The 12,309-nt window shown below is 48.0% G+C and overlaps 1 protein-coding gene across 1 annotated transcript; it reads right to left on the bottom strand.

The window, feature by feature from the left end:
• Nucleotides 1-4,351: 4,351 nt before the first annotated feature.
• AQP5 (aquaporin 5) lies at nt 4,352-7,932 on the bottom strand. Its single transcript, XM_043968204.1, has 4 exons — nt 7,482-7,932; nt 6,101-6,265; nt 5,457-5,540; nt 4,352-5,084 (listed from the first exon to the last, which is right to left on the bottom strand). Exons 1-4 carry the CDS (start codon nt 7,842-7,844, stop codon nt 4,899-4,901), a joined length of 798 nt encoding a protein of 265 aa, XP_043824139.1. The 5' UTR covers nt 7,845-7,932; the 3' UTR covers nt 4,352-4,898.
• Nucleotides 7,933-12,309: the final 4,377 nt, after the last annotated feature.

Genomic DNA, 12,309 nt, shown 5'->3' with positions numbered 1-12,309 from the left:
CTTCAAAATAGCCCCACAGGGGCAGCTAGGTGGTGCAGTGGATAGAGCACCGGCTCTGGATTCAGGAGGACCTGAATTCAAATTTGGCCTCAGACACTTGACACATACCAGCTGTGTGACCCTGGGCAAGTCACTTAGCCCTTATTGCCCTGCCAAAGAAAAAAATTGTTTTAAATAGCCCCACAAAGTAGGCAGGGAAGGTGTTATTACCCCCATTTAACAGATGAGGAAAATAAAATGAAAAGAGAGGGACTGGAAGAGACAAATGCCTTTCCTACCTTCCTTACACCAGCATAGTCAGCAGTCTATCCCACCCTCTTCCCTCTTTCTACTCCGGTTGCTAACGTTTCCACACTTCCTCCTTCCCCTCACTCCCCAATCAAAAACTGGGGCAAAGGACAGTGAGATCACGATGCACCAAGTATCTGTGTCAAGGGTCTGGGAAAAAAAAAATCAAGGCTCAGACATTCCCTTGTCTCTAAGTTAGAATTGACCTTCCAATAACCAGTCAGATAGCCAGCAGGTTCCACTTTGAAAGCTCTCAGCAGAACTGCTGTGCAGGTTTCCCTCACTCATAAGCTGGTCCCTTCTTTTCCCTCTTCACTGTCATCACTAGCTTTTCTTTATTTAGGATGGCACAATGGAAATAGCTCTCAATCAGGAATCAGAGGGCCTTGATTTTAAGTGCAACCTCATAAGAATCATTTAACTCGTAGGAGCTTCTGTTCCTCATCTATACGTGACCCAGGTGTAGGCTGTGGGTGTACTTGGTGCAAATACCATGTGAAATTTTGGAGCTGCAGGCTTCCGAGCAGCCTACGCCAGCTTGTGTCCTCCTACCTTATGTAACTTTACAGAAAGACTTCTTAGTAATTAATCATCAAGGGAGTAGAATATTTCCCCACCACCACCATCAGATGGCACTATACCCAAGCCACCAACCCAGTGGTCTTGTCAAGGTCTCTCTGACTCAGGAGCAGAAGATTCCTTTTCATGCACACGTTCAACCCCCCTCCACCAAACTGCATGTTTTCAAATTACTGGTCAAGAAAGAAACCTTGTGTGAATTCTAGGCTAAGGATTGACTTAAAATATTGTTGAGGATTATTAAATTAGAAAAACCTATAATAAGTTTGTATAATAGATCTTGACCTGCCCCCTGCCTCCCTCCTTCCCATACATACCTGGGAAATTTTCTAGCTCAATCTGGATATATTTGTAGACTTTATTTATATTTATGTGTATTCATATTACATAGACATCTGTAGTCACACAGCTTATTTATTTATTTTGTGAGGCAATTGGGGTTAAGTGACTTGCCCAGGGTCACACAGCTAGTAAGTGTCAGGTGTCTGAGGCCAGATTTGAACTCAGGTCCTCCTGAATCCAGGGCCGGTGCTTTATCCACTGCGCCACCTAGCTGCCCCTCACACAGCTTATTTATTTAACACAAAGACAAAAGGGGAAAATAGTTTTTAGAATTCATACATGTTATAGAAACTCCTTTCAAACCCACAGGAAAGGGAAATGGTGTCCACCAGGAGATAAGACTGGGTTCCCAGTTTCCCAGGCAGCAGATGAATTTTTCAAAAGTTTTCTGTTTCTCCCTGTCTCTTGGACTTAGCTCTCTGTATTGGCCTGTCTGGCTACTCTCCAGACCTAGGATACCTTACTGCACCTTGGTCTCTACTTCAGTTTACAATCCAACCTCAGCCACTGCCCCCAGGACATACTTCAATAGTAATCACAATTCATAGCAACCACTTGTTAGCCCTCTCCATTCTCCCTCCCTTTGAAGTTCAGTCTCAAGCACCAAAGCCCTAAAAACCTGCAGTGTGTGTGTGTGTGTGTGTGTGTGTGTGTGTACACATTTCTCTCATTCTCTTATTCTCTCTCTCCTCCATGTACAGGATGGCTTGGCAGGAAGGCTTTCTAAAGGGCAAAGAAAGAGTTTTCACTACCCATCTCCTATCCACAAAAATTTTTTGTCAGGAGCGTGTGCTTTCTTTCTTTTGGTGGTGGTGGTGGGCGGGAAGGGAACGATGAGGGTTAAGTGACTTGCCCAGGATCACACAGCTAGTAAGTATCAAATGCCTGAGGCAGGATTTGAACTCAGGTCCTCCTGAATCCAGGGCTGGTGCTTTATCCATTGCGCCACCATAGCTGCCCCTCTGGAGCACATGCTTTCTTGAGGCAGCAGCACCTCACCATTCTGAAGCAAAGCATTATCCTGCCCAGAGCAGGATTTTGATTCAGTCCCAGGGCCATGGCTATCAGTACTCTCTTCCCCAAACTCCCATCAACCCAGGCCCTGGAGCAGGAGGGAGGATAAGAGGGTATGAGACCTAGTTGTATGTTAAACAAGGGGTTTGGGCTGTGTGACTGTTACAGTCCTTTCCATCTCTAGGTCTATGATCTTATGATTCTGTCCTGAGTCTATGATTGAAGCCTAAACTATTACTGAGATTGAACATAAGTGCTTCCTCTCCTCTATATCAGGTCTTACCCCATCCAGGTTTTACTATTTTTAGCTTTGTTGGGATAGGGGGAGCTAGGCTGGGATCTCATTTTCTTCCTGGCCCTCTGTTGGGGGCCTTTCCATATCCCCCCCCCCCCAGCCCCCTACCATTAACGCACATGAATTAAAGTCTTTATCACTTTGTGTCACTCCCTTCCCGTAGTTAAGGAAATAGGCTGGCTGCCCCAGGGTTAACCTGTGTTTGAGCTGCTTGATGAGGGACTCACTTCCTCACTTCACTCACTGCCAAGTTACATAGACCAAAGTGCTCTAAGTGGCCCTTCAGCATGGACCTGGTTAGAGATGGAAAGACTCTAAGAGGCTGAATGAGAAACTAGGAGGGACAAAGAAACTTAAACAGAGAGGCACAGAGAGACAGACACACAGAAAGAGAAACAGAGACAGAGAAAGAGAAATCAAAGAGGCAGAGAAAGATAGAGAAACCAGAGAGGCAGAGAGACAAAGATAGACAAAGAAGCAGACAGACATAGACAAAGATGAAGAGACTGAAATAAGGCACAGAGAAACAGTATCAAGGACAGGCTGGGTCAAACCCACCCCCACCCCACCCCCACAAACCAACAAGGAGACATTAGGACAATGACAGAAAAAAAAAGCCATAGAAACATTAAGAGACACAAAGAGAGGAAACTGAGGGAAGCAATCAGAAGTGGATACTTATAACAACTAGAGATGGGGAGAGCCTCCCCCAACAGTTAAACCCAAAAAACAGGCAATTGCAGGGAGCGTCTCTTATTCCTGGGAGCTATGTCATTCCTTAGGCATCTCAAGGGGCTGCGTAAGTTGAAGACTACCTGCTCTTTGACTGCCCAGCCCTGGCACACCCTACAGCTAATGCCATGTCCTTTAGAAAGTGGCAAACTTGAAATGGCTTTGAACCCAACCCTCCCACCCCCGATGAACTCAGTGATATTATGAGTTGGGGGTGGAAAAGGGAACAACCAGGAAATTCTGAAATCTTCTCTTTACATGCCTCCTAATTGTATTCCTATTTGTCTTTTTGGTCTGTCTCTATTTCTATGTCTGTCCTTTTGTCCCTGTCTGCCTCAATGTCACAGTTTTCTCTGGGCCTTTGCATATCTTGAATTTTTTCCTGTATTAGTCTATTTAATTTATCTACCTCTTAATACTCTTGGTCTTTAGTTTTGCTGTCTGAAAAATTATCAGAGTCAGCTGCTGGTGCAATAGATAGCATGCTGGGTCTGGAGTCAGGAAGACCTGAGTTCAAATCCAGCATCAGGCACTAATTAGCTATTTGACCCTTGGCAGGTAACTTAACCCCTGATTGCCTAAGTTTCTTCAACTGTAAAAATGGGGATAATAATAGGGCCTATCTCACAGGGTTTCTGTGAGAAGCAAATGAGATATTTGTAAAACACTTAGTGCAGTGCCTGGCACATAGTAGTATACTATATAGGGACTAAGGTTGTAACCTAAAATAGGTCAATTTAGGGAAAGAGTGGTTTTGGTCTCTTTTGGGGGGGGGCAGGGCAATGAGGGTTAAGTGACTTGCCCAGGGTCACACAGCTAGTAAGTATCAAATGTCTGAGGTCCAATTTGAACTCAGGTCCTCCTGAATCCTGGGCGGATGCTCTATCCACTGCACCACCTAGCTGCCCTGCAGTAGGTACTATATAAATGCTTATTTTCTTCCTCCTTCCTTATCTGTCCAAAAGGAGATATTTTGTCCTTTCCCTCTCAGGGAAAATGGCCTTAAATAGGGAAAGATGGAGGAGGCAGATCAGGATTATTAATGATTTATTGGGGGATGGAACAGCCCTCCCCCAAATACCAACCTACCCTTTGGCCTAATTGATTGAAAATAAATAAGGCATCTTTCAAGTGAACCAGTCTGTTTCTCCTAGAGGACCTATGGAGCATAGATAAGGGAGAAAGGGAGTGTCCTTACTTGGGATTCAGGTCTCTCTGGCTTTGGGGCAGAATTGGTGAGGAGTTGGGTCCAGGCCAGATTTTGATTATAGAACTTAGCCCCCATTGGGCAGAATACTCAGCAGGCCAGATTCTAGGTTCTGGTTTCCGCAGGTTCTAGATTCTAGGGCCTGCTGTTGGGTTCTGATTCTAGGCCTCCAGGCATCATTTCTGAGGTCCAAGCTCTGGCGCCTGCCCATCCCTGAGAGAAAACTCTTCCTAGAGAGGTCCCTTTCCCTTACAGTCCCATGGCCACCCAGGAGCAGGTCCTAGCTCCCAGTTCTACCTGGGTAACCATGGAGACTGATTCCCCAGCCCAGAATGCCTGTCTACGGAAGAAGGAAACTTTGCTGTTCTGTTTGTCCTTTTTTCTCCCCCGGATGCTTTATGGGGGTAAAGCACTGTCTGGCCCCACACTGCCAGGTACACGTCAGTGACAGGTAAGTTCCATGGTCTTCTTTCGTTCCTCCCGCTGCTCTTCCCAGTCTTCCTCTGGCTCATATGTGCCCTTGACAATGGCAACGCGATCACTCAGACTCATGGAGTTAGGTACCAGCAGGTAGAAGTAGAGGATGGCAGCGAGGACAGCCCCGGCGATGGGCCCCACCCAGAACACCTGGTGAAGACAGGGACCCGGGACAGGTCATAGAAGCTCCAACACTAAGAAATCTACCCAGAAGGGCCTGGATAAGCAGAATTTCTCAGAAGAACACTTGAGGCAGATTCCACCATCCAGCCCCCACCCCACCCTGCCCCACCCAGGACAGGCCATAAATGCCTTTAAGAAAAAGTGAGCACACAAGTCTTCCTCCCTCCCCTGATGCCTCAGGGGCAGTCCAGATAGTCAGCCAACTAGTTAGATCCTTCCCACCCACCCTCACCTGCATTCTAAACTCTCATTCCCCTACACTCTGGGGGAAGGGAAAAACCCTGGTACAACCAGCTGTTTAATCCCAGTGGTTTAGAGGTGAGGGGTTGGTTGTCTCACCCAGTGAGCTGGGCTGAATCGATTCATGATGACAGCCGGGCCAAAAGATCGAGCGGGGTTCATGGAGCACCCTGTGAAATAGATCTGTGGAAGATAGGGTTGCAACAAGATTAACCAAGGGCTTGATTTTTCCTTCTTTTTCACCCATGGCTCCTCTCCTCTCCCCTGCCCTCAGCCAATCATGGACATTGATAGGGGATTTTAGAGGACAAAGAAAACTTGTCAGATGAGGAAACTGAGGCAGAGAGAAATGATCTGTTTAAGATCCTACTGCAAGTTAAGAGTGGAGCTAATATTAGTTCCTAGTTTTCCTAATTCTCCACCAACCTGTCTAATTCTGGATTAATTAATTCTTCTATTCTTCCAACTCGAATCTTGACCCTTTCCACTTGCCCACCTGGGTTTTTAGAGGGACAAGATCAGAGGTGGGGCTTGAAACACTCAAAGGTAAACCAGAATCTCAGATAAATCTGTGTCTAGAAAAGGCACAATTCACCAGTCCTTCGGGGCCTTGGGCTCTTCCAAAGTCTAGGAGCAAGAGGTACTGCCAGTGGGGTTCCCTTCTCTTCCCTAGGCAACGGGCACTCTTCTCACTTAGGTTGTTACCCCTACCCCATCCCCCAAATAGAGGCTGGTTTGCTCACCCCAACCAGATGTCCCAATGTGACAGATAGGCCAATGGAGAGGGCTGGGGAGCCCACATGGTCAGTGCGTCGGGTGTCAGTGGAAGAGAAGATGCATAGTGCCAACTGGAAGGTCAGGATCATCTCCACCACCACAGCCTGACCCGGAGTTGTGTTGTTGTTGAGCTGCAGGTGAGGAGGGAAGTTGTGAGGGGTCACTGAATGGAAGGAAGGGCACGCCCCAATTCCTTCAGTTATTGTGGTCACATTGACGAGTTTATTCTTCACCTTCTTGGCTCTCTGCCTCAGCCAGAGATGTTAGCTGAATCTCAGCCTTGAAAAATGGCTTGGATCCCCCTCAAACCCCCACACATTTTATTTTCTGTCCAGGAATCCTAGTTATAGATAGACTGCAAAGCACCCCAACCCATGCGTAGATGTAGTCATTCACCAAGAGTATGGAGGGAGGGAACAAGTATTCATTAAGTGCCTACTGCATGCCAGGCACTGTTCTAAGAACTTTACAAATATGATCTCATTTGATTATAAAAAAAGCTTTTGACGCCGGAACAGAACCTCTGATAGGTCCACATCTGTACCCTGGACAGCTCTGTCCTGGCTAAATCTGAAATGATTTATTTAGGGGAGAACTTTGTTCTTCCAATGGTACTTTGTTCCCTCTCCCATTCTGTGAGGAGCTACCCAACTATCCCACTCCTCCCCACACCCATACCTGGCCAAATGCCAGTGCCAACTCCAAACCCGTCTCTCCAGTGGGGCAGACTGCCTCACGGTAGCCAAGAAAATCCTCCTTTGGACTCAAATATTGGATTAATGAGTCCAGACTGTAAGGAACATCACGGGCCAGATTTGAGGTTAGGGAAAAAGGTTTGTATCAGTACTTCTGGGTTTGGGGGAAGGAGTATTCAGGGGAAGGGGAGCAGAAAGAGGACAGGATCCTGGAACAGAGTCTGGGAATTAGGGGCCAAGAGAAAAGGGATGCCGGCAAGGACACAGGTTTGAAAGGGAAGAGGATGGTCAAGGAAAAGAAACGAAAAGAGCAGTCAGAACAGTAACAGGTCAGAAGTGAGGAGAGGAGAGAGGAGGAGAGAGAAGGCACATGTGGAAAGATGGTAGGGCTTGGGGGCAGGAGTTTGACCAAGGATCCATTGGCACAGGTTGAAGTCCTTCATTCCACCTCTCAACAATGGCGACCCTCCTGCCCATTTCCTAAATGGGAAACTGAGGCCTATATTAGAGACTAAAATCAGGAACCCCCTCTGGTGAAGGGGATGGAGAGACTTGGTATTCCTCTACCCCCCAATACCTCCTTCCCATCCCCATTCCATACCTCCCATCCCACCCCACCCAGAATTCAATTGCCTCTAGGCCAGGGACTTACAGCATTGACAGCTAGGTTGCCTCGAGCATTGGCAGGGGTGAGTCCATAAAGGATGCCAGCACCGGCAATGGCGCCCACCAGCTGAGCGACCACATAGAAGACGGCTCTCAACAGAGAAATCTGGTTGCCCGCAAAGAGGGCCAGAGTGATGGCAGGGTTAATGTGCCCACCACTCACAGGACCCAAGGCCTGGGCCAGGGTGCCAATAGCCAAACCAAATGCCAAGGAGATTTGTAAGATACTGGGTAGTGCCGAGGGCCACTTCAGAGCTGAGCCCAAGCCGAAGAAGACAAAGATGAGGGTGGCGAGGAACTCGGCAAACACAGCCTTCAGGAAGGCCACAGAGCACACCTCCTTCTTCATGGTGGCCAAAGGCACCCTCCCTGGCAGTCCCGAGGGGGTGTCACAGGTGGCGGGGTCACTGCCCTCCTGTCGCTATGCTGAATCCAGCCTGCTTGGTCTCTCACTTGCTCTTTCCACCTCCTGGTTGCTTGGTACTGGAGGAGGAGGAGGAGGAGGAGAGGGATATATAGGAGGCGGGAGTCCAGGTAGGGGGTAAAGGGGGGTGGGGTGGTAGAACTGGGCGGCTCCTCCACCCTGAGGCTGTGAATGGGGAAAAAAGTTTCCATTTAGGGCTGGCTCCTAGCTCCCTCCCACCTGCCCGACCCATCCACCACAGACCGGGATCTGGTGACCAGTCCGGCTAACTTACACACAGGGTTGTATAAGTAGGGTGTGGGGCTCTCTCTGCTCTCCAGCTCCCCCCACCCCCTCCAGGCTTCACTCTGGGGCAAATCCTCTTCTCTCCCCTAGATTCCCTCTCACTTTATCTTCAGTCTCCTCTTTCTACACAAGTCTTTCTTTCCCCCCTTCCTCTCTGCTCTCCTTGATGTCTCCCTGTCTTGTTTCTCTACCTGTTTATTATCAGCATTCTCCAATCTTTCTCCTCTGCAGTCTGTCCTCAACTTGGCTTCTCTTCACACGGCAGCACACTCCTCAGCTCCTCTCCCTCAGGATTCAGGAATCCTGTGTATCATCTCACCTGCCTGAGTTGACTCAGGCAGTATGACTAGCAAGGGCGAGCATAGACAGTCATTATGGTCCAGTGGGCATCCAGACCCCTTGCCTTTTGTAGGCCCTATGGGTCCCTGTCTGTCCTTGCCGCTCTGTCCACCCTGGGCATGGGAAGGGCAAGCATCGGGGCCTCAAAGATTTTTTTTCCCCTACAAGGGGTTGAAATTGTCAGGAGGACACATTGGCAAGATTGGGCACTGTGCCCACCAGCTACTTGGCAAGTCTACCTCCCTATGGTGTGCTGACTAAATAGGGCTCTTTGTCCCATGAGTAGCAGAGTTGTTAACCCCATGGGAGAATTTGACTTCCCTCAGGTATAGGCTGAGGGGTTTCCCCCTGCCTCCCCTATGGAAGGTAGGAAAGGGACTAGTTCCAGTTGTTCCCAATTCTGATGGTTCCTTTCCCACCTTCGTGGGTGGATTGGGACTAGCAAATCAGGACATAGGGGTTCTTTTTCACTATTCACAGGGGGAGGGGGAGGAATGTCTTTTTCTGTCCCTCAGTCTTTTCATCCAGTAAAGGATATAGAGGGGAGGGAATGGGAGAGGAAGGGGTGACCTTGATGCTTTAATTGTTCTGCTTTTAAGTAGGGTTTAGAGGAAGGAGTCCCAAGAGAAGAGATTCACACATTGTATGAATAAGTGAATGTGGGCGGGGCTCCTAGTGTGAAAGATTTTTCTTTCTTTTTTTTTTTGTCTAAGAATGGATGGGGTGGAGGGGAAGTAGGAGGACTGGGACCCAGCCTGGATTTGGATCCAGACTTTACTATTGACCTGAGTGACCCCAATCCCATGCCTCAGCCCTTATCCCCCTCCCCACCTTCAGCCCCTTCTTAGTTTCTACTCGTTTCTCAGTTTTCTATCTTTGTCCTGTGGTTCCTTCCCTCTATTTCTCCCCTTGGAGAGGCAATGTGGCTCAACATAGAGTCTGGAGGCTATAAATTCAAATCCTGGTGGTTATCTCCATCTGTCACTAAGTGACCATAGGCAAGCCACTTACCTCTTGGAACATCTGTTTTTCTCATCTGTAAAATGGGGATAGTAATTCATACATTCATACTCTTCCTTTCTATCTCACTTTAAATCTTACTCTCAGCTTCCCTCTTAGCTTTGTAATGCCTTTATCTGTCTCATTCTCTGTCTCAGTTTCCCTTTCTTTCCCTCAGTTGCTAATCTCTGGTCATTCCCCATCCCTGAGTCCCTCCATTTCTTCCCTTTGACCTTCCCATCTCTCTCCTGTTATTCCCTTTTCTCTCGTTCCTCCCCTCTCACCCAGTTTCTTCTCTTCTGGTCTTCTCCCATTTTCCCATTCCATCAATCTCAAATTCCCAATAACTCCCAGTCCCTCATAGATGTTAGAATTCCATGTGTTCCTCCCCCATTTGTTCCCTTTCCCATTTTCTTTTCCTCCTGCCTTCTCCCCTCTTAGGTAGGGTCAGGCATGTGGGGAATGAGGTTCTAGTGTGTGTGCTCTGTTCTCTAGTGTTTAGAGAAAGGGCAGGTGGGGAGGGGGTGGGGAGGAGGCTGGGAATTTATCCAGGAATGGAGTGTTGGAAAAGGACAGGGCCCCAGGGCCCCAGGGCCCCGGACTGGTGGGAGTGGGGGTGGGGAGGGGGAGGATGTCACTGAAGTCCTTTAGCTCTTGTTGATGGTGGAGTTCTTCCTTCTTTCCAAACACACTCTCCAGTGACTTCCTGGTGAACTGTGCTCGGAGCTAGCATCTGGTGACCTCAGGATAGGGGGGGCAGTATGATGGAGAAGAACAAGAAGCTGCTCCCCACAATTGGCAAATTGGAGCTTGAAAAGGAAAGGGAGCCAGCCTTGGCGGGGGGGGGGGGGGGGGGGTGTAAAGGTAAGATGAGGGAACAGGTTTCCTTGGCTGACTATCGACTATCGGCTTTCTGGCCAGTGGACAGATGGGGGTTGGGAGTGGGGAAGGAGAGAAGCATTTTAGGGAGGGAGAGACCAAGGCCAGGGGGAGGGGAGGAGCCTGGAAGTAAACATTTGGCAGAGAAAAGGCCAATGAAAACATGGGCCCATGAAACCCCACTATTGTTCCTGTTCTCATGGCATTTCCTGCTCATGCTGCTTCCTTCCCCACCCCCACTTCCCTGTCCTCCCTCCTGGAGCCAGAGGACTGACTGGTGAAGACTGGGCAGTCTTAAGAAAGTTATAGAGGTCATTAGAACATCAAAGAGTTTCATCTTCAATTGTTTGAAGCATTTTTCTGATCTCAAAACAGGAACCCTCAGGAATCAGGAATCCCTGATTCTCCTAATTCCTCTTGTAAGCAGGGCCATCTTGGAACTAGGGAAGACCCTTAGTCATGTGGGGAGGTGGGGAAGAGGTGGTAGCTAATCCCATTCCACCACTGTGTACTCCCTGTCATTTAGAATTCTCTCAATTCTCTCCCTTCTCTTCTCTCTTCCCCCTTCTCCTCCTCTCTCCCACCTTTTTCTCTCTTCCTTGGGGTCAAGCATATGGGTGAGGCTCAAGGGCAGGTCTTACATTGAAGGGGAGGTAAAAACAAGAGAATCCCTGGGAAGGAAGAAAGAAGAGATCGTTGGATCCCTGTCCTGTGATGTGGGTTCCCTTCTGTTCTAGGGTAAATCAGGGGGGAAATAGAGATCAGCACATTTCTCGTGGTCCTATAGTGAGATGTCAATAGTAGGTAAAGCCTTCTGGGCCTGGAGCCTTCTCACTTCAGGGCACTCTTCAATTCAATTCAACACATGAAATGTCTACTATGTTTGAGGCACTGTGTATGCTAGGTACAGAGGATAACAAAGACAAAAATGAAATCAATCCCCTTCTGCAGAGGTTTGGGGCCCCTGTCTCCTGGGGAAAGTTCTCAGAACCCAGCTCTGCTATCTTTTTGAATCTTTATGGCCCTCAACAAAGTGCCCTTCCCAGCCCAGCCCCATCCAGTTCCAAAGGCCTCTTTATCGGGAATGGGATAAGGGGTATCCTTTAAGTAGAATTGGAAAGCTTCAGACTATCTTGATGTGCATCACATGAAGTTAGAGAAACTTCCATTGTCCTTTAGTTCTCCTCCCCCCTCCCCCCTCTGAGTTTGCAGATAAAGAAACTAAGACCCTGAGAAAGGAAGTTCAAGGTTATGGAACTAGAAGAGCAAGATTTTAGAGTTGGAAGGGACCTTAAAGACCAATTATTATTATTATTATTATTTTTGTTGTTGTTGTTGTTGTTTTTTAGTGAGGCAATTGGGGTTAAGTGACTTGCCCAGGGTCACACAGCTAGTAAGTGTTAAGTGTCCAAGGCTGGATTTGAATTCAGGTCCTCCTGAATCCAGGGCTGGTGCTTTTTCCACTGCCCCACATAGCTGGCCCCAAGACCAAGTATTTATTTATTTATTTTTCTTTCTTCCTTTTTTTTTTCTTCAGGGCAATGAGGGTTAAGTGACTTGCCCAGGGTCACACAGCTAGTAAGTGTTAAGTGTCCGAGGCTGGATTTGAACTCAGGTCCTCCTGAATCCAAGGCCAGTGCTTTATCCACTGTGCCATCTAGCTACCCCCTATTTATTTATTTATTTATTTTGGCGAGGCAATTGGGGTTAATTGACTTGCCCAGGGTCACACAGCTAGTACCCCTATTTATTTTTTAAGACCAATTATTTTAAAAATAGATGGTCTTTGATTTTGGAAGCGAAGCAACTGAGGTCCAAAGGAGGAATGTAGTTTGCCTAGGGTCACATAAGCCAAGATTAGAACTCAGATTTTCTGGACTCTACTCCA

This window comes from Dromiciops gliroides, chromosome 5, assembly GCF_019393635.1.
Source record: "Dromiciops gliroides isolate mDroGli1 chromosome 5, mDroGli1.pri, whole genome shotgun sequence".
NCBI lineage: Eukaryota > Metazoa > Chordata > Mammalia > Microbiotheria > Microbiotheriidae > Dromiciops > Dromiciops gliroides.
The sequence above is the reverse complement of the archived record's forward strand: the minus strand, read 5'-3'. Positions and strand labels throughout refer to the sequence as shown.

Excerpts from the sequence above, each read along its gene's own strand:
- AQP5 (XM_043968204.1), bottom strand. The coding sequence starts at position 7,844 with ATGAAGAAGGAGGTGTGCTCTGTGGCCTTCCTGAAGGCTGTGTTTGCC. Across the intron at positions 6,266-7,481 it reads GCAACCTAGCTGTCAATGCT|CTCAACAACAACACAACTCC; the intron begins GTAAGTCCCTGG and ends CCTCACCTGCAG. Across the intron at positions 5,541-6,100 it reads CATTGGGACATCTGGTTGGG|ATCTATTTCACAGGGTGCTC; the intron begins GTGAGCAAACCA and ends TATCTTCCACAG.